Source organism: Loxodonta africana, chromosome 20 (assembly GCF_030014295.1).
Source record: "Loxodonta africana isolate mLoxAfr1 chromosome 20, mLoxAfr1.hap2, whole genome shotgun sequence".
NCBI classification, from domain to species: domain Eukaryota; kingdom Metazoa; phylum Chordata; class Mammalia; order Proboscidea; family Elephantidae; genus Loxodonta; species Loxodonta africana.
Window position 1 is genome coordinate 71,810,514 of NC_087361.1, and position 27,652 is coordinate 71,838,165.

At 50.7% G+C, this 27,652-nt stretch overlaps 1 protein-coding gene across 4 annotated transcripts in view; it reads right to left on the minus strand.

Annotated features, from left to right (window-relative positions):
* The window catches only part of ADORA1 (adenosine A1 receptor), a 47,511-nt gene extending 20,552 nt beyond the window's left edge, over positions 1-26,959 (minus strand). The window contains exons 1-4 of one of the 4 annotated variants that reach the window (XM_023548274.2): positions 25,925-26,959; positions 25,759-25,834; positions 25,410-25,573; positions 24,706-24,770 (exon numbers count right to left, since the gene is read on the minus strand). In XM_023548274.2, coding sequence (XP_023404042.1) covers positions 24,706-24,770; positions 25,410-25,535 — 191 coding nt within the window. In that variant the 5' untranslated portion in view covers positions 25,536-25,573; positions 25,759-25,834; positions 25,925-26,959. Of the gene's footprint in view, positions 1-24,705; positions 25,083-25,409; positions 25,574-25,758 lie in introns of those variants that run through there. The other 3 variants (XM_064273367.1, XM_064273366.1, XM_010590223.3) reach the window with 3 other exon arrangements.
* Between the last annotated feature and the right edge of the window lie 693 nt (positions 26,960-27,652).

The window sequence follows — 27,652 nt, forward strand, 5'->3', positions numbered from 1 at the left end:
GGAACGATGGTGAGGGGAGGCCAGGCTGAGGCTTCTCGCTGAACTCAACAACAACCTCTCCGTCTGCAGGCAGGCAGTCCCGCACCCAGCTCCCACTGGGCCTTGCAGAGAGAAGGTCCTGCCTCAATCGCCAGCCCCAACACATCAAGGTAGAACTGCAAGTCTAACCACACCTCCTCCTGCTGCAGGACCAGCCCATTTTCCTCGCTGCCAGCCCTGTGTGGAGGTGGGGAACAGTTTGTTCTCCTCCTCGGTGGGAAGCTGGCCTGGGTCCCTCTCATTTGCACGGAGAGAATGGAGTGGCTCGTAGTGGCTGGCAGCATCCCAGGGCAGGGGCCTGGCAAGGCAGTCTCACTGAGGGCTGATCAATAAACTCCTTTCCCACCCCTTCTCCCACTTCGGCAAAGCCTATGTAAATCACGCACAGCTGCCGGGACCCTGGATGGGGGAATCTCACATTACGTACGATGTCTGTGGGGGAGGAGAGAGCTTATTAAATCAAAGCCTTTTCTTTCCATCCACCATTCACGAAAACTTCAAAGTACAGAGCTCAGAGCTGGAAAGAGAAAATGCAGAGAGCTGCAGTGATGGCCCCTGGGGAGCTTAGCCGGGCAAGAATCAGACAGGATGAGCCCTGAGGCCACCAGGGGACGTGAGCAGTGGCAGCAGGGGGCACACAGCGTGACGGGCACAGAGGCACCTTCCCTCCCACACCTGATATAACTAACAGCAATCTGGGCCACTTGGAAGGTCCAGTTCGGGGGCTCCAACTTTCAAGTCTCATGAAGGCCTCAGTGCCCACATCTCCACCTCCCCCAACCTCCACCGCTGGAGTCACACTGATTGGCCAGGGAATCAAGTGGATCAGGGTAATAATGCGACCGGCATAGGAAGCCAGTGTTCAAATCTCACCCCCACCTCAGACTTGCTGGGTTAGCCAATGGCATCACCTCTCAAAACCTTCACTTCCTCGCCTGTAAAGTGGAGCTAAGATTGGCCCAGCCCACCTCCCAGCATTTCCATAGTTACCACTGGACATGGAGTTTTGCATACAATCTCTCACAATCATCCTTCCCACAGATGAGGAGACCAGGGACTTGCCCCAGGTCGCACAGTTAGTGGCCAGAATTGGATGTCCAACCCAGGAAGCAGGCAACAAAGCCCACATTTTGTGTTCCCTGTATTGACATTCCTGTGAGCCTGTCGAGGAACTTGAGGACAAGGAGTGTGGTCTTACATTTCCCTGTACCCCTTATTATCCATGCTCCTCAAACTGTAACGTGCATTTGAATCACCTGGGGATCTTGTTAAAACTGATTCTGAGTCGGCAAGTCTAGGGTGGGGCCTGAGATTATGTCTGACAGGCTCCCAAGAGATGCCAAGGCTGCTGGACCTGGGATGGCACTTGGGGTAGCAAGGCCCAGTGGCACTCTGCCTAGTATCTGGGACATAAGTAGCTCTCCCCACCCTTGTTTGGGGAGGAGGGTGAAGAGGGTGACTGTGGAAGCCCCGAAAAAGGAAAGACATTGTCTTAGATGGTGCAGAAAATAGGGATTCAAATCCCTGCAGGGTCCAGCTCAAGTCCACCAGTCTAACCAGTTTCTCTTAATGAACAGCCACTCTCCACCCCCATACAAAAAAAAAAAAAAAATTTTTTTTTTTTTAATATGGGGTGAGAAAAGGCCAGAAACCAGGATCGGGAAGAGAGAGGTGCAAGAGGCTCCCTGCTCAGTACAGCAACAGTAGCAGTGCAGTGTCAATCACAATGTGCTTCCTGCCAACTATCCTACTGGCTACACACATCGGGTTGCAACGTTATGTTGTCACCATTTTACAGATGGGAAAATTGAGGCCCAGGCAGTTCAGTGAGTGCCCAAGACCATGGCTTAGTTGGTTAGTGTTCGAGCTGAGACTGAACCCTTGGACCCAAGTTCACTTGATTCCAGGTCCAGTGCTTTTTCCAGGACACCATCTACCTGTTGGGACAGTGGCAAGGTGGGTCACCTTGGGACCTTGCCCAGGGTCTGCTCAGCTATCTCTCCAGCCCGCCTCCACCACTCTCACCTCCGTGGACCTCGTGGAATTATTCCTGCTGCCCTGATGCTAGCAACACCTCCTGATTTAGCTTCCCTTGTGATTGAGGCAGCCACACAAATGAGCACATGCAGCCCTGGGCCTGAGAGAAAGCAGGGGGGACCTAAAGGAAACCAGGCTGCAGGCCCAAGCCCACCTGCAGTCTCTGTTCCAGAAGTCTCAACCCTATTAGCTTGGTCAGCACCCTCTGTCTCTCCCTCAGCCTAGAAGTTCCCTGAGGACAGGGGCTACACTTCCCCACAGTCTGGAGCCCCTGAAGACAGGGGCACAGGAGGAGTGGGATGTATTACAAAGAGCATTCGCTTCAGAACCTGACAAGCACCTGTTCAGATTCCAATTTTGTTACTTACCAGCTGGGGAGCAATTTTCAAGTTATTTTATCTCCCTGGTCCTCTGTTTTTTTATTTGTAAAATGGTGTTGATACCAGCCATGCAGAACTAAATAAAATTAAATATGCTACTAAGGAAGGCACCCAGTGCTGCACCTGACATTCAGGAGATAGCAGGTCAGCTCCCTCCCCACTGGCTGCATTTCTCCCTTTCTCTGGATCCTTTCCTAGCCAGGCAGCCTCCTGGGCTCAGAGGAGCATGAAGCAGGGAGGGAGGTGCCCAACTGACATTTCACAGGCAGGTGCCCCAGGCACTGAACACAGAACAGTGACAATAACATACCTTACCTGTGTATATGGCTTTTTACCGCTCCCAGGCCCGCCACAGACATTTCCCCAAGGCCCTGGCGTGCTGTAAAGGAACCCCTCAACCCACACTGGTGGATGGCCATACCAACTCTCCACTCCAGCCACAACAGAGACAGACGGAAAGGTGTGTGCGTGCGCGCGCGCACACACAAACACACACAAGCCATCCGTCCTCCCTTCCACCAAACAATAGGAAAGAAAAGGAATCAGGACACTGGAGGGAGGAGATGTTCGGCTTACACATTTGTTTTCACATATAATCCTCTCGAAGCCCACGCTGTGCCCCCGCTCCCAGGAGCACTGGAGTTCTGAGCCTCTCGGCACCCCTTCCTTCCTGTCAGGCTCCGTCACACTGCTCACTGGGCTCTTGCAGTTGTCCTGAGAAGTGGGGCAGGGACTGTTGTCACTACCTGCTGTCGAGTTGGCCCCGACTCATGGGGAACCCACGCACAATGGGATTGGACTGCTGTGATCCATAGCGTTCTCTTTAGCTGATTTTCGGAAGTAGATCATCAGGTCTCTCTTCCTACTCTGTCTTAGTCTGGAACCTGTTCAGCATGAGAGTAACACACAAGGCTCGACTGACACGGGTGGTGGACGTGCTTGAGGTGCACTGGCTGGGAATCGAAGCCAGGTCTCCAACATGGAAGGTGAGAATTCTATCTCTGCACCACCGCTGCCCAGCAGCGCAGGGACTCAGTCTCGTTTTAAAGAGAAGGATATAGGTCCACAGGGATGAAGTGGCTTGTCCAAGTGGGCATGGTGGAGAATAGGCCCAGAGTCAGGACTCCTAGTTCCCAGCCCCAAGTCTGTCTTCTGCACTGGGCAGATTGAGGGGTCACTTCTTCCCCATCTTCCCTCTGGTAGGGGGCAGGCTCCCTTCTGTTTGATTCTCCTTACAGGTTTTTCCTTTGAACATTTTTCTTCAAGTCTTGACAAGACTGAGTTCAAACTCAGGCCACATTCTGACAGGAAATGTGGGGCCTAAAGAGTGTCCACTCCCGGCCTACATGGGCTTCAGCAAAGGAAGGACACGGACTCAGCTCAACTCCTATTTGGGTCCCTTGAAACACAGGAGCTGCCCAGCATTGAGGGATTAAAGCCCAGCGCCAGCCTGCGTACTCAACACTGTTCCTTCCCTCCCTGCCGGCCCTGAGGTAGGCCGAACACCTTACACCTGGTGTGGTCAGGGAGTTCTTGGTGTTGAGCCTTGGTGCTGGCCCCCCACTGCGCACGAATCACGCTGCAGCTGGGGGCACAGCTCAGCTTCCCACCACTCAGAGCTATCTACAGCTCCCAGGAGATGGCAGGCACCGAGGTGCAACACCCAGAAGGGAAAAGGCTTCCTCTTCAAACATCCATCCCGAAGGCAAACTCAGCCCCTCTGGCAGGTGTGCGTCACCACAACTTCCTGACCCTCCTCACTTTCTAGCAGCTCCTTCTGCCTCAGGTGTCTCTGCTTGGCTCACACACCCACAGTGAGTCAACATCAGCTCCTTCTGCCACCTCCCAGCCACACGGTCAGGCCAGCCCTTGGGCAGTACACTGAACTGCAGACCAGAGACCAGATTTGGGAGGGCAGGCTGGGACACAGCACTTCCCAGCCCCAAAATACACACCCAGAGCCAGCTCACTCCTAAACAATGAAGCCATTCTCTCTTCCCATTCTGAGAATACTGCCTCACAGACAACTTTCTGATGGACGGATTGAAATTACGCCCATTGTATAGCTGTGGAAACTGAGACACAAAGAGGTAAGTGATTTACCCGAGATCATCTAGCAGTAAATGTTGGAGCCAAATACAGGCCTTTTCATTCATCTATTCAATTACTCGTTCAGCATTTGGGTTACACTTATCACCTACTTTACTGTTAGCAAGTTATTTAATATCTCTGAGCCTCAGTTTCCTCATGTCAAAAAATGGGGATATATTATCCTATTAGTATAAAATGCTATTAGTATATTTTCACAAGATCGTTCAAGTATTTAAACAATCCCTATAAAGTATTTAGCATAAAACAAAACAAAACAAAAAACAAATACTAGGTGCTCAAGAGTATTTGTTACTCCTTACCAGCGCTGAGCACATATGGATGAGTACTGACACAATTAAAGAAAATGCTGACAAACTGTGATAAGTGTAACTAACGTCGACAAACAATTTGTGTGGAAAATGTCAACTGGGAACCTAAATCGCTGTGTAAACTTTCACCAAAAATTCAATTTAAAAAAAAAAAAAAAGAGTCACTTGCTACCATTATTGTTCATTCAGTGATTTACCGGGCCAGTTACTGGATACTGAAACGGGTAGGAACTGGGCTGGGCGCTGTGGCTATAGAGGCGAATGGGCTTGAACCTCACCTTCAAATTGTTCACAGGCCAGTGAGGGAGAGAATCACAGTGCAATTTGACAAGGGCTGTGTTAAAAGGAAGTACTGGAAGCTGTGGGGACATGAAGGCCAAGCAAGGAAGGCTTCCTGGAGGAGGTATCATCTGAGCTAAGTGTTAAAGAATGAACAGGAATGAAACAAGGGAAGGTGACAGCTTTCTGGGGTGTTTGTGTGTCTGGGTATATAGGGGGTGGTCTTAGATGCCAAATCTCTTCTTTCCTCCTTCTCCTCAGTTCTAAGCCCTGGCTGGAGACAGGGAAAGGGAGTTTGAGCATAGGTAGAAGGAGGTATGGGCTGAGCATCCCAGGTTGGGTCCTGTGTACCTGGGTGTGGGCCAGGCCTGCTCAGGCCTCCTGCCAACATGGCAGCTGGTAACTTGTCCTTTTCCCCGACTAGACTGTGGGTCTGTGCCCTTGGGGACAGAACTTGTGTCCTCAGAAAACACTTCTTAACTTGAACATGTAAACTGTGTACGGTCAAGGAGGATTAATGGGGGAAAGAGGGAGAGGGGAACCAAACAAGGAATATTAGGTTGGTTGGGACTCTTCTCTGGACCAGGGAGAATGAGGGAGGGGGGTGAAGTGGGGTGGTGGAGTGGGGGGGTGTGAACCAAGCAGAGTTCAAGGAAAGGTCTGGAAGCCTTTGATTTGTAAAAATAAAAATGAAAAGCTATTGCTAGAGGCCACCTAAGATACGACTATAGGTCTCATCTCGTATGGAGCAAAAGAGAAAGAAGGAAACCAAAGACCCAGGGAAGAAACTAGTCTACAGGACTAACAATCTACGCGTACCTCGGCCTCATGTACCCTGAGACCAGAAGAACTAGGTGGTGCCCAGCTACCACTAACAACCACTCTCATCAGGGCCACAAAAGATGGACCCCGACAGAAGGGGAGAAAAATGTGGAATAGAACTCAAATTCTTAAGTCCAGACTTACTGGGCCAACCCGAGACTATCATCCTGAGATACTCTTTAAGCCTTGAACTAAAACGACCCCTGAGGGAACCTTTTAGCTGAATATTAGATTGGCTCATAAAATAAAGAATATTACCAGTGAGTACTGCGAACCTTTAAAAAATCATCTATATGAGACCAAACGGTCAAAAATTACTTCAAAGCGAAGATGAAAGGGGACTGGAAAATCAGATCACTGGAAGGAAAACATCCAGAAGGGAATTAATGAGAATATTAACACATTATGAAAAATGTAACTGGTGTCTCTGAACAATTTGTGTAGCAATTGTTAAGTGGGAACCCAAACTTGTGTAAACTTTAACAAAAACACAATAAAGCATTATTGAAAAAAAAAAAGACAAGCTATAACATCCCCACGCATATATGAGCACACACGCACACATACGTATACACACGTACACATATGAATACACACACCCTACCAAGACTCTGAAGCCACTGTGGCCTCCTACAATGATTAAAAGTCGTTGGGTTGGGGGTTTTCATGCCTTCACACCCGTTGTTCTGGCCTCTCACCAGCCCCTGGGGCCTGGCACACCCAGCTCTGAATGTTACCTGTGTCATCGTCATTAAGCCAGCTCTACCCGCCCCCCCAAGTATGGCCCCAGGAATCCATAATGTGATGTTTTTCTTAAGGGAAGGGGGAGGTTGTGTTTACTCTGCAAAAGACCAGGGCTCTGCCACAGGCGTGTCTGCCAGACACAGCAAGCGCCCAAACATCCCTGAATGGTTTCCTCCCTGGACGCAATTTATAGAGCTGCCAGCCCCCAGGGACCCCTTGTCTTCCTCAGATGCCAGCTTCCTCGGGAGCTGCTCTGAATGAAGCCCTGGGAGGATATAATGCAGTGGAGGGCCTGTTCACACCCCGGAATTGGGGGAGGGAGGCAGTTTCTCTTCTCCTCCTAGAAAAGGGCAGCATAGGGGCAGAAGGGTGCTGGGCTGTAAGCCGGGAGACCAGGATGCCCCCCCCAACTTTCCAGGGAAGCGTGGGTGAGTGCGTCCATCTCTCTGTGCCGCAGACCCTCCTCTGATCACTTGGGAATGTTGTCCTTCCCCACTGCCTGCCCTGCTTTCTGCAGGTGGAAGTGAACTAGCCAACCTGTCCACTCAGTTCCCCACTAAGGCACCATTCCTCCATTACAGTGTCTGCAGTCCTTCACTCCACTAACACTGATTAAGACTGTTGGGTTGCTATGAGTCAGAATCGACCTGATGACAATGGGTTTGGTACAGCTTTGGAAACCTTATGGGGCAGTTCTATGCTGTCATATAGGGTTGTTATGAGTCGAGATCGACTCAACAGCAACAGGTCTTAAGTGCCAGCCAGGCACAGCTGCTGTTGAGTTGGCCCCTGACTCATAACAAGCCCATGCACAACAGAACGAAAACCTGCTTGGTCCTGCACCATCCCTATGATCAGTTTCGGATCACACCATTGTTATCCACAGAGTTTTCATTGGCTGATTTTCAGAAGCAGATCGCCAGACCTTTCTTCCTAGTCTATCTTAGTCTGGAAGCTCCACGGAAACCTCTTCAGCATCACAGCAACATGCAAGCCTCCACTAGTTTGTGCTGCGCATGAGGTGCATTCGCCGGGAATCGAACCCAGGTCTCCCTCATGGAAGGCGAGAATTCTACCACTGAACCGCCAATGTCTTATAGACACATGTTTGGTACTAGAAGAAAATAAGGAAGACAGACTGATAGAACCACACCCTGATCCCACAGAACCTGGTGCAAGCAACTCATTTTGACATTAACCTGAACCCAGCGGGATTACTGCGGTCACAAATCCGGCTGATGGATTCCTACTGCCGATCTTTTGGTTAGCAGACTGAGCTCTTAGCCACTACGCCACCAGGGCTCCGTAGCACAGTGGTTAAGAACTTGGTTGCCAACCAAAAGGTTGGCAGTTTGAATCTACCAGCTGCTCTTTGGAAACCCTATGGGGCAGTTCTACTCTGTCCTATAGGGTCACTATGAGTCAGAATCGACTCAACGGCAATGGGTTTTGTTTGTTTTCCTGTCTGCCTGGGGAGACTGCTCTCAGCCTTCTTTTCAGTAGTGTAGCTACATAACAGCTGGGGCAAGGAGAATGAGATAACTCTCTGGGAAGTGGAATCATTAAAAACATCCAGGTTAGAGGAGTTTCTTTGAAACACACTGTCCCCCAGAGAACCACTGCCTCGTGAGTTACCATCCCTGCTGGGTGGACGTGCCTCAGAGACCTTGCTGCTTGTTGTTGTGTGCCTTGAGTTGATTCCCACTCAGAGTGACCCTATAGGACAGAGAACTGCACCATAGGGTTTCCAAGGCTATAATCTATAGGAAGCAGACTGCCACATCATTCTCCCCTGCAGCAGCTGGTGGGTTCGAACGTGTTCTTACTGCTCCCAGCCCCTGCCCGACCTTTTGGTTAGCAGCCAAGCACTTAACCATTGTGCATGCCATCAGGGCTCTTTCCTTGGTGCTGGTGGGGTAGAATAAAAAGGTTAAGAACCAGCACTTGCCACGCTGTGGTCTCGGCCCCTGCTCTCTCAGGGGTGAGGAGTTGAGAATTGGAAACTGTGGCTCTGAGAGCAGGCTGCCTGGTGAGAGCTGTGAGCCCTGGCTCTCTACACCCACACCAACCCTGCCAATCCGCACTGCCAAGCTTTTGCTGCTACGTGAAGCAAAGGGAGATTGCTTCCAAGTGGAAGAGCTGACGAGGCTGCTTCTAGCTGACCCAGTGTGCCCCTAGGCCGTCCGTGGGGTTCCTGGATCAGGGGTGAGCTAGCGCGGGTACTTGGTAACTGCCTGTTTATTGGTCTGCCATCCTCTTCCTGCATTAGCTTAAAAGGCCACTTCTCTGGGCTGCTCGGTGCCCTGTGGCTAGGAGACGACCCTGATTGTGGGGCTGAAACATCCAGGGATTAATACAACCCAGTAGGCCAGACCACCAGATGGGTTCCAGCCACAGAACAGGAAGTGAGTCTTCACAAGCCACGGTGTCCAGGCACAGGACTCCTTCCACATGTTACTGAGCATGGGCAGAGACTTGGAGTGGGGGTTATGACATCTTGGCTATCTCAGAAGTCATTGGGCCCCATTCTGAATGGAGTGTCCCCTGCTGTCACCTTCTGGAGGCTCAGAGCCACGTGTTCTTACTGCTCCCAGCCCAACCAAGCCAATAGCCTCCTGAGATGTAAAGTGGGGAGCCAACGACTAGAGAGGATGGAGCCACTGGGAACACCAGGAAGCCTGCTGGATGCTTGAAAGACCCTTTCTTTGAGGCTGTGTGAGGCAAGAAGCAGCCTATCTGCCTGACCACACAAGGGGATGGAAGAGCTGGAAATGAGTGAGAGAGAAGACCCCAAGTGGACCTACCATCACATCACCTCCACCAGTGCACCTGAAAAGATCTGAACCTCTTCCCAGTTTCTTCCTTCCCCACCTGTACCCATCTCCAGAAACCATACCACCATCCGCCCAGTGGCTTAAACCATAAACCTGGTGTTATGGATTGAATTGTGTCCCTCAAAAGATTTGTTGCATTGTAAAAATGTCTATTCTACCAAAAGCAAACTATAGATACAATGCAATTCCGATCCAAATTCCAATGACGTTTTTTAATGAGATGGAGAAACAAATCACCAACTTCATATGGAAGGGAAAGAGGCCCTGGGTAAGTAAAGCATTACTGAAAAAGAAGAACAAAGTGGGAAGCCTCACACTAACTGATTTTAGAACCTATTATACTCCCCTGGTAGTCAAAACAGCCTGGTACTGGTACAACAACAGATACATAGACCAATGGAACAGAACTGAGAATCCAGACATAAATCCATCCACATATGAGAGGCTGATATTTGACAGAGGTCCGATATCAGTTAAATGAGGAAAAGACAGTCTCTTTAACAAACGGTGCTGGCATAACTAGATAGCCACCTGAAAAAAAAAAACGAAACAAGACCCATACCTCACACCATGCACAAAAACTAACTCAAAATGGATCAAAGACCTAAATATAAAATCTAAAACGATAAAGATCATGGAAGAAAAAAATAGGGACAACACTAGGAGCCCTAATACATGGCATAAACAGTATACGAAACATTACTAATGGGGCACAAACACCAGAAGAGAAACTAGGTAACTGGGAGCTCCTAAAAATCAAACACCTATGCTCATCCAAAGACTTCACCAAAAGAGTAAAAGGATTACCTACAGGCTGGGAAAAAGTTTTTAGCTATGACATTTCCGATCAGCGTCTGATCTCTAAAATCTACATGATACTACAAAAACTCAACTATAAAAAGACAAATAATCCAATTAAAAAATGGGCAAAGTATATGAACAGGCACTTCACCAAAGAAGATATTCAGGTAGCTAACAGATACATGAGGAGATGCTCATGATCATTAGCCATTAGAGAAATGCAAATCAAAACTACAATGAGATTCCATCTCACTCCAATGAGGCTGGCATTAATCCAAAAAAACACAAAATAATAAATGTTGGAGAGGCTGTGGAGAGATTGGAACACTTATACACTGCTGGTGGGAATGTCAAATGGTACAACCACTTTGGGAATTGATGTGGTGCTTCCTTAAAAAGCTAGAAATAGAACTACCACACCATCCAGTAATCCCACTCCTTGGAATATATCCTAGAGAAATAAGAGCCGTCACAGGAACAGATATATGCACACCCATGTTCATTGCAGCACTGCTTACAATAGCAAAAAGATGGAAGCAACCAAGGTGCCCATCAACGGATGAATGGATAACTAAATTATGGTATATTCGCACAATGGAATACCACGCATCGGTAAAGAACGATGACAAATCTGTAAAACATTTCATAACATGGAAGAATCTGGAAGGCATTTTGCTGAGTGAAATTAGTCTGCAAAAGGACAAATATTGTATGAGACCACTATTATAAGAACTCACGAAATAGTTTAAACAGAGAAGAAAATATTTTTTGATCGTTATGAGTGTAGGGAGGGAGAAAGAGGGATATTCACTAATTAGATAGTAGACAAGAACTATTTTGGTAAAGGGAAGGACAACGCACAATACAGAAGTCAGCACAACTGGACTAAACCAAAAGCAAAGAAGTTTCCTGAATAAACTGAACACTTCAAAGGCCAGAGTAGCAGGGGCAGGGGTTTGGGAACCATGGTTTCAGGGGACACTTAGGTCAACTGGCATAATAAAACCTATTAAGAAACATTCTGCATCCCACTGTGGTGAGTGGCATCTGGGGTCTTAAACACTAGCAAGCAGCCATCTAAGATGAATCAAATGGTCTCAACCCACCTGGAGCAAAGGAGAATGAAGAACACCAAAAACACAAGGTAATTATGAGCTCAAGAGACAGAAGGGGCCACATAAACCAGAGACTCCATCAGCCTGAGACCAGAAGAATTAGATGGTGCCTGGCTACAACCCACAACTGCCCTGAAAGGGAACACAACAGAGAACCCCTGATGGAGCAGGAGAGCAGTGGGATGTGGACCTCAAATTCTCGTTAAAAGACCAGACTTAATGGTCTGACTGAGACTAGAAGGACCCTGGAGGTCATGGTCCCCAGACCTTATGTTAGCCCAAGACTGGAACCGTTCCCAAAGCCAACTCTTCAAACAGGGATTGGACTGTACTATAAAACAGAAAATGATACTTGTGAGGAGTGAGCTTCTTGGATCAAGTAGACACATGAGACTATGTGGGCAGCTCCTGTCTAGAGGGGAGATGAGAAGGCAGAGGGGGACAGGAGCTGGTTAAATGGACTCGGGGAATACAGGGTGGAGAGGAGGAGTGTGCTGTCTCACTAGGGGGAGAGCAAGTAGGAGTATATAGCAAGGTGTATACAAATTTTTGTATGAGAGACTGACTTCATTTGTAAACTTTCACTTAAAGCACAATAAAAATAAAAATTAAAAAAAAAGGTTTGTTGAAATCCTGACACCTGTACTTGTGAAGGTGACCCTGTTTGGGAAAATCAGGGTTTCTCTGCAGATGTTATCAGTTAAATGAACGAGGGTATACAGGAGTAGGCTGGGTCCTAATCCTAGTTCCTTCTAAATAGAGTTTTATAAAATAGGACAGACACAGAAATAGAGTGGCGCACACAAGAAAGACAGGTGAAGATGCATCTCCAAACCAGTGAATGCCAAGAGACGCCTGGGGCCACTGATGCTGAAAGAGTTAAGGAAGGATCTTCCCTTAGAGCCCACAGAGAGAGGGTATATCCCTGCCAACGCTCTGAATTCAGACTTCCGGCCTCCAGAACCTTGAGAGAATAATTTTCTGGTATTTTGTTACAGCAGCCTTTGGGTACTAAGACACCTGGAGGGTCACGTTTGACTTCTTTTCCCGCCTTGAACATCCCACCCACTACCATAATCCCTTGCCATCTCAGTGATCCCAACTCACAGAGACCCTTTAGGGCAGAGGAGAACTGCCTGGTAGGGTTTCCAAGGCTGTAATCTTTATGAGAGCAGGCTGCCACATCTTTCTCCCACACAGTGGCGAGTAGGTTTGAACAGCCAACCTTTCAGTTAACAGGCAAGCAGCCGAGCGCTTAACCACTATGCCACCAGGGATCCAATCCACTACCAGTTGGTTCTAACTCTGTTGTTGCTGTTGTTATCTGCCATCAAGTCACCCCAACTCATGATGACCCCATGCACAACTGAACAAAATGCTGCCCCATCCCCACGACCGGTTGCCCATCACGCTGTTATGAGTCATAGGGTTTCCATTGCTGATTTTCAGACATAGATTGCCAGGCCTTTCTTCCTAGTCCCATGTTAGTCTGAAAGCTCTGCTGAAACCTGTTCAGCATCATAGCAACACACAAGCCTCCAGTGACAGATGGACGGTGGCTGTGCATGTGAATTGAATCCAGGTCTCCTGCATGGAAGGTGAGAATTCTACCACCAAACCACCTCTGCTCCCTGGTTTTAACTCCAACATCCCTGAAATCTTCCCAGCTCTCTCCATCTCTGCTCCCTGCCTGGCCCCTATCCCGGTCGACTGCGAGGGCCGCTAATCGGTCTTCCCACATCCTCTCCTACCCCACTCCAATCCATCCTACAAACAGCAAGCAGAGGGGCCTCCTTATATTAATCTGTTATGTTATGTCGTGTCGTGTCATGTTGTGTCATGTCGTGTCATGTCGTGACGTGTCGTGTCGTGTCATGACGTGACGTGACGTAACGTAGCATGATGTTATGTTGTATTAATACGGTAAATATACTGATTGGTTTTTCAAATGTTAAACCACTTTTGCATACATGGAATAAACACTTCTTGGTTGTGATGTATTATCCTTTTTACTTCCCTGGATTTGATTTGCTAATATTTTGTTAAGGATTTTTGACCTTTTTAAAATGTAATTTGGATTATATAGTCATTCCCTGCTTAAACTATTCAGAGGCTTCACAGTGCATGAAGAATAAAACCCAAACTCTTGACCATGAACCACAAGGTCTACAAGGCCCTACTAAGGGTCCCTGGGGACACTAAGACGGGGCGGGGGTGGGGGTTGGAGAAGCAAACAAGGGCCTGTGGCAGAGAACACCAGGATGGCTTCCTCTTCCTCACATTCTCCCCTAACTGTACTTGCAGCCACCTATGTGTTTCCACGCGCACTGTCCCTCCCTCCCAGTCATCTCTGTGAGGGCAGGGGCCAGGGCTGACTGCTCGACCGTGACGTGTCCAATCCCGGACGTGTGACACAATCTGGCCCTGCTGAGTTAGAGAAGGAACGGACTCTCTACCTCCTCCGCGCCAACGTCGTGCAGCTGAACGTGGCGGGTGATAAACGGCCACAGTGCTTGGTCCCGCTTTAAATTCATCAGCCCTTAGTGCTGCCCCCAGTCATGCTCAGCTTCCTGAGTCTAGTCACTCTCCCACTTCCTAGGGAATTACATCACCCTCTCTCCAACATCACCCTCTCTCCAACATCACCCTCTCTCCAACATCACCCTCTCTCCAACATCACCCTCTCTCCAACATCACCCTCTCTCCAACGTCACCCTCTCTCCAACATCACCCTCTCTCCAACGTCACCCTCTCTCCAACGTCACCCTCTCTCCAACACCCCCCCACCCTCACCCTCAGCTGCTGACCTTGCTTCCTACTGCACTAAGAAAACTGGAACCGTCGGGAGAGAACACCACCTGCCAGCGTCTGCCCCACGTACTCCGCGTTCCTGCCTGTTACGGCAGGTGAAGCGCCATGCTCTGCTCTGATGCCACGCCCTTCGTTTATGCCCTAGGCCCCAACCCGACTGGCCTAGATAAGGGCCAGTACCAGCTGTCGTTGAGTTGATCCCGACCCGCAGCGACCTGTGTTTGTCAGAGGACTGTGCTCCACAGGGTTTTCAATGGCTAATTTTTCAGAAGTAGATCACCAGGCCCTTCTTCTGAGGCACCTCTGGGTGGACTTGAACCTCCAAACTCGCAGGTAGTATCCAAGTGCATTAACCCAGGGACTCCTAAACAAGGACGTCACCCCAGAAACTCTCTCCTTTGCTCTGCTGTTAGTTTCTCACTTTCCAAGGGATTTCAACCAGCACACAACTACAGTAACATCCATTCTATCTTTAAAAAAAAAAAAAAAAACAAGTAAAATGCCTTGTACCCGCTTCCCCTGCCAGCTACTGCCCCCTACTTTGTTCTTCTTTGCAAAAAAATTGCTCAAAAGAGCAACCTATCCCTGCTGCCTTCCATTCCACTCCTCTTCTCTGTTGAGCTTGCTCCAATCAGGGCTTCCGCCCCTCCGCTCCACTGACACTGCCCTTGTCAAGGTCACCAGTGGCCTTGCTAAATCCAATGGTAACTCTCAGTCCTCGTCTCGCTTGCCCACTGGTGGCATTTGGAACAGCTGATCTCTTGCTCCTCCTGGATCTACTGCCTACACTTGGCTTCCAGGATACCGCACTCTTGGCTCTTGGTTTTCTCCCTACATCCCTGGTTCTCCTTCAGTCCCCTCTGAGGGTGCCTCCTCTTCTCCCCAGCCTCTCACTGCTCATCCTTGGTCCTCTTTATCTGTGCTCTCTCTCTTGGGGATCTCATCCAGCCTCATGCATTGCAACATCATTTGCAGGCCGATGGCTCCCACATCTATTTTCCCAGCCCAGACCCCTCTTCTAAACTCCATCTTGATATATCCAACTGCCTGCTTGTCTGAGATATCTGATAGACACCTCAAACTCAACATAGCTAAATCTCAACTCCCTTTCTTCTTCCTTGTTCCCAAGCCTGCACCATCTGCAGCCTTTCCCACCTTGGCAGATGCCAGCCCCAACCTCCCAGTTGCTTGAGTCTAAAACCTGGGAGTCATCCTTGACTCTTTCACATCCCACATCCAATCCATAAGTAAGTCCTCTGTCTCTGTCTTCAAAATCTACCCAGCATTTGAAGAAATCATGGTACATTTACAACGGAATTCTACACTGAAATAAAAACAAATTTTTTTTTAATCTGCTGCTTCTCTCAGTAACAGGGATGAGTCTCAGAGATAATTTTCAGTGCCAGAAGCCAGACAAGGGAGTGCATATTGCTTGATTCCATTTGAAAAGTTCAAAAGCAGGCAAAATCCATCTAGGGAATAAAGGTCAGAACGGTGGATACCTTTGGGAGAATGCTTCCTGGGAGGGGCACAAGGGACCCTTCTGGGGTGCTGAAAATGTTCTAAATATCCATCTGGGCAGTGGCAACGTAGACGTGCACATTTGTAAAAAAATTATTGCGCTATACACTTACGATTTATGCACTTGACTCTATGAAAATGTTACCTCAAGCAAAAGGAAATAAAAAGTTTTTAAAATTTAAAAGTGTGCATAGAACACATCTGTTTGACAGACCTGGAGCAGTTAACATCAGCTTCTAAGATACAAGAAAAGGGTTTCCTTGAGCTTTCTGTCTGTCTGCTCGTGGCAGCCAAAACGGAAAGGGGGAAGACAGGAATTACCAAAAATGGGGGAGGGGGGCCCAGATCATTTTTACAACTCAGAAATCACCCCGTAAACAGTGCAGAACCTATTTGACTCTACAAAAGGAATTTTAAATTTTGAGTTTACATGAGGAAAAAAAAATGCACTCGCAGAATTAATCACTTTTACCACCTCCTCTGCTACTGCCCCGGTTCAAGCCGCCCCCTTTTCTTGCCTCCAATAGTTTCTAATTAATCCCCTCCTTCCACCCTTGCCCGCTACAGCATATTCTCTAGCCAGCAGCCACAGTGTTCCCTTAAAACCTAAATCAGGTCATGTTACTCCGCCGCTCTAAACCCTGCAATGGCTCCCCATTCCCTCAGAGTAAAAGCCAAAACCCTTCTAGTTGGCTTCAAGGCAACACTTTGAACCCGTTTGTTCCAGCTCAAACCCCCGCTGAGAATTTGCATTTCTAACAAGTCCCCAGGAGATGCTAAGGCTGCTGGTTAGGGACCAATTCTGAGGACCACTAGTAGAGCCAAACCAAAAATCCAAACCCACTCCCACTCAGTCGAGTTGATTCTGACTCGTGGCAGAATCAACTTATAGTGACCCTATAGGACAGAGTAGAACTGCCTCCCAGGGTTTCCAAGGCTGTAATCTTTACGGACGCAGGCTGCCTCATCTTTCTCCCTCAGAGCAGCTAGTGGGTTAGAACAACTGACCTTCTGGTTAGCAGCCAAGCGCTTTAACCACTGTGCCACCAGGGCTCCTTACTAATAGAGCAGTGGTTCTCAAAATTTATTATACATAAGAATCACCTAGGGGTGGTGTTAAAATGTAGATTCTGATTCAGTATATCTGGGGTGGAAATGCAAATTCTGAGCAGGCGTTCGAAGCCTTTTACGAACGAACCGCTTCGAAGCCCTACTTCAACACCCTGCAAGGGCCAGAGAACTGCTGTCTTTTCAGTCATACCATTGGACCACTTCCCCTTTATCACCCCGTCTCCGCCACACAGGCCTCCTAGCTAGTCCCCAAACACTTTAGGGATGTTCCTGCCCTGGGTCCTTCACTCCAATTATCTCCTCTGCAGGGTGGGTTCTTCTCCCAGTGTCTGTGTGGTACAGTCCCTCTCCTGCAAGGTTTTCCTCAGACGTCGTCCTCTCCGTGAAGCCTCACTGATCCCCCCTATTTAAAAAATTGCAACCCTTTCTCCCGCCTCCTCTCCCCTGCTCTGGTGTTCCCAATCTATTTACCCTGTTCTAATGCTCCACATAAGTTACATACCATGTTTATTATTTAGCATCTATCCTCTAACCCATTAGAAGGCAGGCTCCTCAAGGGTCTTTGTTTTGTTAATAAATGTATCCCAAGAATCCATAACAGTGCCTGGCACATATGAGGCACTCAGTAAGCATTTGTCGAATGAATGAATGAATGAATAGGTTCATCTGTATTAGGGCCGGAAACCTTGGTGGCGTAGTAGTTAAGAGCTACAGCTTCTAACCAAAGGTCGGCAGTTCAAATCTACCAGGTGCTCCTTGGAAACTCTATGGGGCAGTCCAACTCTATTCTATAGGGTCACTATGAGTCGGCCTCGACTCGATGACAACAGGCTTGGGTTTTGATTGGCTTGTATTAGGGCTCTGGTGGGGACAAGCCAGTTGCCTTCCATTCCCAATGGACACAGAAGTTCTGGCGGCAACAGGAAGACAGCCCCAAGGGACCTCCTGCCACCTGACCTGGGCTGAGACAGAGAGTATGGAGTAGGGTCCAGCTGCCCAGCCAAGCAGTGCAAGGTGTTAGGTACCAGCCTCCTGCCACCCCAACTCCCACCCCAGTTATGTTGGGAGTTTCTCCCTTAGCCACGTTGGTCTCTAGGAATCCACAATCTCAATAATGGCCAAGAGCTTCCAGACAGACGCAGAGACCAGATCAGCCCGCCCAGCTCTGCATCCTCAGGTCCAGCACAGTGTCTGGCACACAGCAGGTGCTCAAAGCATGTTTATGAAATAGATAAATGGATGTTGCCAGCCCTATTCCCATACTTCTCTGTAGGCCTGCTAGGGGAAAAGCCACCAGGGGATGAACACTGCAGGAGAAGGTGCCTCGATTTCCTCTTCTCTAGGGTCAGAGAAAATCCTAGCCAGCTGCCCTCCTTCCCCTGTCTACCCCCAAGCCAGCATTTCCAAGGATATGGGTGCCAAGCCCACCCATGCCTTCCCTTCCTGTTCCCATCCCCAGCACCTGCTACCCCAGCCTTTTCTTTATTCTACAGCTGCTGGGAGGCTCTTCTGGGCTTCAGTGAGGGAGGCTGAGGCTGAAGACATGATTTATGCAGCCCAAGGAGCTGTGTCTCTCAGCGTCCTGCCTCCCTATGTGTGTGCTGTGCCCACTCTGCCCAAATGGGGCCAACCAAGAAGTACCACCCACCAGGCCCCCATCCTGGAGCTGCTCTCCTCACCAAGACACAAGGAAACAGGACAGCCAGGCCTCAGGGAATAGTGACTGAGCAGTAAGGATGAGACCTGGGGCCCATACAGTCTTGCCCTCCCAAGCCCAGAAGGGCAAATGGGCTGAGGAGTGCCAGATGCCGCTCCGGGCATTCATAAGGTCGGTGAAATTGGGGCGAGGAGGGGAGTCGGAGTAAAAGGAGTTGGGAAATACTTAACCTCATAAGAAAATCCTTACAGACAGAGACTGTGCTATTTACCGGGAGGGACAACCCAGGGTCCTAGACTCAGCTCTGACCCTATGAACATGTGAACTGGAGGTACCATTGCAGTGCCACCTGCAATAATATGAAAATTGGTAATAATTTAAATGCCCAATGATGAATAAATAAAATATGATACCCCAATTTTTTTTTATTCAAAATATTCATGCATGCCTACTGTGTGCCAGGCTCAGGGGTACATGGGTAAGAAGGCCAGTGTGGTCTGGCTGAATCTTTCGCACTTGCCAAGCCCAGAAAGGCAGACATTAAGTAGAAAGCTACGCTGGCGACGAGTGATGTAGAAGAAGAGGATCCAACCTGAGTGCCTAGCAAAGGAAACCAACCTGGGCCAGGTGAGGAGTGGGCAGGGGTTCAGGGGGGCCTCCCCAGGGAGGGGCTATTTTAGCTGAAAGCTAAAAGATGAGTAGCAATACAATTCAATACTACATCATCATAAACAGTAGTGTCTATGGACTTAAGGGAACACTTATAACATTAAGTGAATAAAATGGGGCATAAACCCATGGCAGTCAAGTCAATTCTGACTCATAGTGACCCTACAGCGCAGAGTAGAACTGCCCCGTAGGGTTTCCAAGGCTGTAAATCCTTACAGAAGCAGACTGCCACATCTTTCTACCGTGGAGCAGCTGATGGGTTCAAACTGCCGACCTTTCAGTTAGAAGCCGAGCACTTAACCACTCCGCCAACAGGCTTCTAAAATGGGATATAAAACCGAAAAACCAAAACCATTGCCGTCGAGTCGATTCCAACTCATAGCGACCCTACAGGACAGGGTAGAACTGCCCCATAGAGTTTGCAAGGAGCACCTGGTGGATTCGAGCTGCCGACCTTTTGGTTCGCAGCCGTAGCATTTAACCAGTGCACCACCAGGGTTTCCAAAATGGGATATAGCACCAAGGATATATATATAGATGATCTTAACAATGTAAAAATAACTCCTATCTCTCTCTCTCTCTCCCTATACATATATATATACATACTGGGGAGATTTTTCTGGACCTTCCAAATGTTTACAGTAGTAGCTGGAAGCGGTGGGATCACTGGTGATTTTATCATCTCTATTCCTTCTTATTCGATAGCACTGTTTTTTTTTTTTTTATTCTTATATTTTTCAAATTTTTAACAGTAAACATGGATTGCTCTTATGCTCAGAAGTTAACATCAAATGACAGGGTGGTGATTTCTGCTCCTGTGGCCCCGGCATCTCGGCCATTCCCCCGCTTTCAGAAAGTGTTAACACCTAGGCAGTCGGCCTCTAACATACACTGAGACTTCCTGGAAACCATTCCAAGGCCACTGGGTGAAGGTTTCACCCTTCAAACGAATCTATAGCTTTCTTCAACCCCCTTGCTCAACACAGTCTTTAGCAGAACCTACGCTAAAGGCTATCTCTAATTCAAATTATTTTTTAATCGCAAACCTACTTCACCCTCTAAACTAACTTATTGGCTTAACCTGCCCAGGCTGCATTTTTCTCCTCTGTTCCTTGAGAAAATCTTGCCCTAGCCTTTTACATCCAAAGTGGGGAGGCAGGACTCAGAGGAGGGAAGAGCTCAAGGCTGAGTGACAGTGACCATGAGCCAGCATGTACCCTCCTTGGGCCTCGGTTTCCTCATCTACAAGCAAAATGGGGCAAGGCTTCCAGGATTGCTCCAGCTCCTATCCTCCCTCAGACACTCTAGTCCTATGACTAATCCATCCTTAGACAGAGGAGCTGGAGATGGCCTACCTGTCCTGAAAGCAGATAGCGGGACTAGAGAGCAATTTTTCTGGAGTAGTTGTAGAGGACAGCCCAGCTAACCAGAGTGGGGAAGGCTAAATGGATGCTCTGAAAGCCAGCACACCCTCATCTACCAGCTTTCCCTCCCTGCCCAAGCTCTGGCCCAGCATGCCGGTCCTCCCCCACTCCATCTGTGCTTCCCGGGCCTGGCGGCCCAGCTGGGCAGGTTTCCAGCTATGGACAGAGGTAGTGCTGCCTGCCGGGGCTCTGCTGCCCACTGGAGAGAAGGTACCCACTGGGCAGGGAGGAGGGGGCACTACATGGGCTGAGCGGAGTGCAGAGCCTGTTGGCAAAGATCAGAGGAGAAAAGTCACCCCACTACAGCCTTGACAAGACTCCTCCATAAATCCTACAGCTTCCGGGGCATGACTCAAGATGCATAGGGCTTCTTGGTTTAAGACCAAAACTAAACCCATTGCTGTCGAGTCGACTCCAACTCTTAGCTTGAGATATCAGCTAAACAGGTCTGGATTCAAATCTGGGCTCTGCTCCTGACAAGCTGTTTGTCTGGGCAAATCATTAAACCTCTCTGAGCCTCAGACTTCAGTTTATCTACAGAATTATTCGTGAAAGAGGGACAACAGTAACCTCTACCGGGAGAGGCTGTGAGCATTAAATGAGATAAAGCAAATAAAACACATAGCATCCTGGCTAGCACACAATCACTAGGAACTAAAAAACGCAACACAACAAAACCCTCCCAGGATCCCAGTGAAGCACTGGTAGGAACCATGATAAGGAAGAACCACAGTGTTAGAGCTGAAAGGAACCTCAAAGACCTCAAATCCAATCCCTTCCTTCATTTAACCAATAAAAGAAGAAAAAGGCTCCGAGAGGTCAAATAACTGGTCCAAGTTTGCACAGCTAGTTAGTGACAGGGTAGAGTTCAAAGTCAGGTCTGTCCAACTCCCAAACACCTGCCACCCCTTCACCCCACCCCAACCCATCTGCCCATAGACACCCCTTGTTAGGGTGTCCTTTCCACAGGAAGGGTTTTAGGCAGGAAGCCCCTGTTGGCACTCCTCCCTACAACCTGCCCCCTGGATTGGGCATCAAATTGCCACAAGCCTGTGGAGGTGCCATGCAAATGACATGCAAAATACATGTAAATGACCACAGGTTACTGATGAATCAACAATTTGTGCTTTTATTACATATAACTAGATCACACTACATGATGTGAATCTCTTTTCTGTCTTGGCCTTCTGCCAAGCGGGAGGAAATAAAATTTGTGGCTGACTGACCAGCCCTCTGCCCAAACCATGCTTGGTTTGGTGCAGGCCCGAGCTGAACTCTGTCATTCAGATGCCCGATTCATGCCTCACGCTTGGTCAGTATTACTCCCTGGAGCCCAGGACACAGCCGCCTTGGACTGGCTTGTCTGCTCAGGTAGCAGGGTGCCTGGGCTCCTCTGGCTGAGAGCTGTTCTCACAGACACAGCCACCTCTTGACTCCAGCTGGTCAGATGGGAGCACAGCATGCTGTCCCTCCTGCTGGTCCCCCCCCGCCCCGGGCAGTGACGGGAACAGGCCCAGAGCGGCCCACCACCTAAGCTCAGCTTCTGGGATCCCTGCTTGGGGAACTGGGCCCTGGCAGCCTTTCTCTGACTCATGCACTGCTGGTGCGAGGCTCTGAAGAGGCCACGTCTGGGCTGATGAGGGCAGCTATGGCCAGGGCCCTGAGGGAGAAGGGGAGACAGGTCTGGTCCACAGCAAGAAGGTGAGAGGTTGGACATTTGGAAGGGCTTCCTGAGGCTCAACCGTATGAGCTCTGGAAACTCATCCAGCCCCATCCAGTCAATGTTCCTTGAGTGTCTGCTATGTGCCGGACGCTGTGCTGAGCATTCTGGAGAATTGTGGAAACAAACAAGAGGTGGTCATTGCCTGGTCACTCTCCTTGAGGCAACAACCGTCCACCAAGACTGGGAAATGTAATAAGGAAAACTTAACAGGACTTGACACCTCCCTGGAAGTGTTGTATATGTGTGTGTGTGTGTGTGTGTGTTGCCTGTATGAGAGCATGAGTGTGTGTTTGTACAGGGGGTGGAGGGGGCACACAGGGCTTTCCCATCCAGCCCCACTTTAAGCTATATGTTAATAATGATAATAAAATTACAAACATAAACCTACTGTTTATTGATTGCTTACTAAGTGCTTTGTATGTACAAGCCCGTTATATACTTCCAGTAGCCCTAGAAAGTAGGTACTATTATTAGTGCCCCCCTTTAGAAAGGAGGAAACTAAAGCTTAAAGAGGTTAGGCAAGGACTCTCCCAAGGTCACACAGCTAGAAATCCATAATAAGGACTTCAACCCAGACCAGTATTACCAGCCTTTATGCCTGCCCCTGCCTCCTCCTCCAGGAGAACACTGAGCTCTCCAGGCAGCAGCAAGGAGCAGCAGGGGTTGCCTCCTGAGGCAGGAGCCTGTCACTCCCGCCAGCACAGCCATCTCTGCTCACGGGAAGGAAGACACGCCCTGCACGCCATGACCTCTGTCACTTCATTCAGGTCCAGGCCTCTGGCCCACCTCTGCACCCACAAGGCAGCCAGACTTTCTCCAGCAGCCTTCCCATATCTGCGCATCTGTGAGCGTCTCCTAACGTGGCAACACTTAGTTATAACGGCCGGGCGAGGCCCAGCCCCTCCTAATGGTTTCAGGCCAGCTTCATCTGCAACAGTGACCTGGGACTAACGGCAGCAGCCACGCATGTGCCACGTGCACGAGGGCCTCAGGGGTGGAACTCAGGGATTCTGGGTTGCTCCCTAGCCCTTTCTTCTCCCCTGAGCTGCAGCCTTCAGCCCACCTTCCCTAGGAGACCAGCAGATTGTGAGGAAGGTAGAGGAGGTGAGGAACAGGCATGGAGGTGCCAGGGGGTCAGGAAGGAAGGCAGGAGCAGAATCAAGGCCCTGCTCCCAGTCAGTTTCAGGGGACCCTCTGGGTCTTAGCTTCCCCTTTACCAGCTCCTGTTCCACCTCATGGTGAGAACAGAAAAATAGCGCATGAGAACAGGTTTTGAAAAGTTACGTGTGCACAAATGTAATGCAAAGGGGAGAGTCGTGGGTGCCTAGGCCTGCCCGGGAAAGCAGCCAAGTGAGGCCAAGGGCCCCGTGTCCCAGATACGGAAACTACGCCTGGGTTGGCAGGTGCCGGACATGCTCAGAGCTCCCCAATAGAAAGGGAATCTACTGGTGACAACAATTTAAAGAGAGGACAAGCATGCCGGACAAGAGTGTCCCAGCAGGGCCAGTCCCTGGCAGTGTGCCTAGGTACTCACTGGCACTTGGTGGCCCAGGCACTGCCTGGTGACAAGATTACGGCCTGGCAGGCCTGGGCTGGAAGCCCCAACGTGCACTAGACACCCGCACTGAAGGCTCACAGCACCAGCCCTGGGCAGCTCTGCTGTGACCGGCAAAGCCACACACGGTTTTACAACATTAAGAGCAGGTGCCGGCACGGCCCTCTCCTCCTGCCTGAGCAGAGACCCCGTAAGTGGGAGTTGGGAAGAGGAAATCAGAGCACTTGGATTCAGCAGGATAGCCCCAGAGGGTGGAACTGGCTGGCACAGAGATACCTGAGAATAAGAACACGAAAGAGTGTCTCCAGGAAGCCTGCCTGTGTCTGGTTGGGGAGAGCAGTCCTGGCCCCATGTACCACCCTCAGCTGGTCCTCACCATAGCCCCAGCTCTCTGCTCTGCCCTTCTGCTTCCCAGCAGACTGGTGGAGCTCAGCTCGTTTCCACTCGCGCTCACTGGGACCCTGTCTTGGTGGCCCCTTCAATCCCACCACCAACCACGTCAGGCCTGACAGACAGCCTCGGGTTCCCTGGCCACGTCAGGAGAACAGCAGCAGCGCCCACTCTGGGTCCTGGGCAGTGCCAAGTTCACGGTCCTCCAGCCACCCAGCCCCTCCTGCTTCTCCAACTGCAGCTCAGTCTGGCCCTGCAGAGCAGATGACAGGAAGGCGGGGTAAGGACTGGGCACAATGCAGCCAGATCGCTGGGCTTACTAGGGTCTTACGGTCTACCTTTCATCCTCTCTACATGGCCCTCAAGGGCACCAGCATGGGGAGCGTGGGCACCTTCTGCTGCCGTGGACTCACCGGAGCGGGATCTTGACACGGAGATAGCGGTCCACAGCGATCGCCAGCAGGGCCAGGATGGAGCTCTGGGTGAGGATGAGGACAGGACAGGCGAACATGAGGCAGGTATGGAAGTAGGTCTGTGGCCCTATGTTGATGAGGATGGCGAGCGGGATGACCAGAGCGCCCACTGCCACATCAGCCACCGCCAGCGACACGATGAAGCAGAAGGTGGCATCCCGTAGTGCCTGGTTCACCTTCACCGCCCAGATCACCAGCACATTCCCGGGCACGGAAACCAGGGCGATGAGCACCTCGATGCCGATGTAAGCGGCCTGGAAGGCCGAGATGGAGGGCGGCATGGCGGGCACAGGCTGGGCACATCAGCAGTCAGGCACCTGTGGTCAGGGAAGCCTGGGGTGGGGAGGGGCGTCCAGGCAGCTCTGGGACTCCCGCCACCCTTTGGAACAGTGCCCGGCTTGGCACGGCCAGTGCCTGCCCTGGCTGGAGAGGGTCCCTGGGTCCTTCCCCTGCCTAATCTCTGTCTCTTCCCCTTATTACCCCTAGAGGTTCCATTCGCAACTTAAAATAGCATAGCTCACTCCTCCACCGGCTTCTTTTTTTATCAGGTGTGAGGCAGCTTCCAGCGTACACACACCCCTCAGGGGTCCCCTGTGCCTAGCTCTGTCCACCCATGCCCACAAAACAAGATGCAGGGAGCTCACCATCCTGCCTGTTGGCTGGCAGGGGGTCCCAGAGGCGGTGCCCAAAGTTCTGGGCACCTGGAGCCGCCCAGACCTCCGGAGCCGCGCCGGGCAGGGCTGGGTTCTGGGCACCGCTCCGCAGCTCATCGTCCTCCAGGCTCCCGCCGCAGCGCTCCCAGCCCGGCCTTTCAAGCAATCACATGGTGCAGCAGAGGCTCAGCCCAGGACGCTTTTAAAGAGGTAGCGCCCCTGTTTCGCACCTGGGACTGGTGTGGCAGGCGTGGGTCTGGGGCACTGAGCCCAGGACAAGGCTTGGGCGCGGGCTCCCCAGACGCCAGCATGTGTGCACACGTGCCCTGCGCCCACCTACCTGAGACATTGCTGGTACCTGGCTTCTAGCTGTCCCCAGTCCCGCTCCAGCTCTGCCAAGGACCCTTGCAGACCGCCTGCCCCAAGGAAGACATTCCAGTCGCTTCTTTCAAAGCTCTCCTGCACCCCACTGGGGAGGCCAGGGAGAAACCGAGGCACAGACTTACCCAAGGTCACCAAAACTGGCAGAGCGCCTGGCTACCCGAGCTCTATTGCCCAAGTGCCCCGCGGCTCGACGCCTTCAGCTGCCGCTCGCTCCGAGGTACGGGGAGAATCCAGGACTGGCCTGTTGGGGGGGTGGTAGCTGGCTAGGACTTGGCTCCCGGCGCCGGCGCCTCGGTCGCCCCCGGCGCGGGAGCTGAGTGACAATCCGGTTCCGCACAACAGGAGAGGGCGGGGGCGGGGGCGGCACCCGCGGGCCCCTCCCTTCTCTCCCTCGGTCTCCTCCCCCAACCCCCTCCTCTAAACAAAGGAAGTGATTCTGGGTGAGAAAAGCTGGGAAGAGGTGAGCTCTCCGAAGGGTCTGGTGTATTGATCCAGCCTGGAACAAGACAGAGGTGCAGCCTCCCGGTGTCCACTCCGTCCTGTCTGGATGGGGGATGCTCGGGGGAGCCCTGACCTATCCCCAGAGCCCCCTCCACTCCTCACAGCGGCGCAGCATGTCACCTGCAGGGCTCCGGAATGCCTCCCTCGCTGACGTCCCCCCTCCTCCTCCCCGCCCCCGGCCTGTCCTGAGCCTCGCTCCCCGATTCCATCTGAAAACCCTGCGCTAAAATGAAAGCCGTCCCCGCACCTTCTCGGGAACTAACATCTTTGGAACGCACGGCGTTCTGCAGGCTCTAGCCTGAGTCATCACACGTATTCCTTTCTCTTTCGTCTTTCAGAGCTGCCTTTTCCTCTATTAGCAAATTCCATTTTACAGATGAGGACACTGAGGCTCAAAGAAGTGACCTAGCTTCCCAAGATCTTCTCCGTCAATGTCACCCCCTCTGTGCCCCTTTCCTTTCCCCCTTCTCCCTCTTCATAGCAACGTACCGAAGCCAGAAAGTATCTTGTCCAGTCCCTCATGGTACAGAGGAAGGAGACTCGGGGAGCAAAGGACTTCCACAAGGTCACACAGCAAATCATAACGGAGCCAGAGTAAGAACCCCAAAAAACACCAGCGTGAAAACTCCGACTCCCCACAAGGTGCTCTCCCCACTGTTCCCCATCCCCCTCTTGGCTGCCTCGGGGAAGTTTTAGTTTAGGTGCCTCACAGGTGCTGACCAGGACCCCCCTGGGGGCACACCCATCCACGCTCACAGTGGGTGCCTTGCAGGGATTCCAACCTGAGATATCCTTGTTCATTGGTATTGGGAAGGAGTCCTAGGAGGGCAAAAAAGAGTGGGCTATGGGGCCCACAGAGCCACCTGGGCATGCCCTGGCCTCTAGGGCATTGCCATCTTGTTGAATCTCAAGATGCCAGGACATGTTCTGCCACAACCTGACTAGCTGGGGGGAGCAGGGGCGGGGGAGCAGGCTGAGTCTTCTTCAGTGGAGGAGGAAGCCCAGTGTCAGGAAAGAAAACTTCCATTTCTGCCTTCAGGGGAAGCAAGGAATCTGCGCCTCAGGCTACAAAACTGCGATTCTTTCCTAGAGCGGTGACGTTGGAGAAACCAGGAAGTGTGAACTCTGCTTCCACCTCTTCTCCTCCGCTTCCCCTGCGGACTTCCTCAGAACTTCCAGCCGGCATCCCAGCGTTCTGCCTGCTCCTCAAGTGAACCTGCAGGTCTTTGCGTCCATCCCCCTGCCTCTCAGCCCTGTCCTTAGCTCAAGTCCTTCTTGGCTCAAGGCTTCTCATCCCCCAGCCTCTCATGTTGTTGTTAGGTGTTAGCTGAGTGTGTTCCCTCCTCATA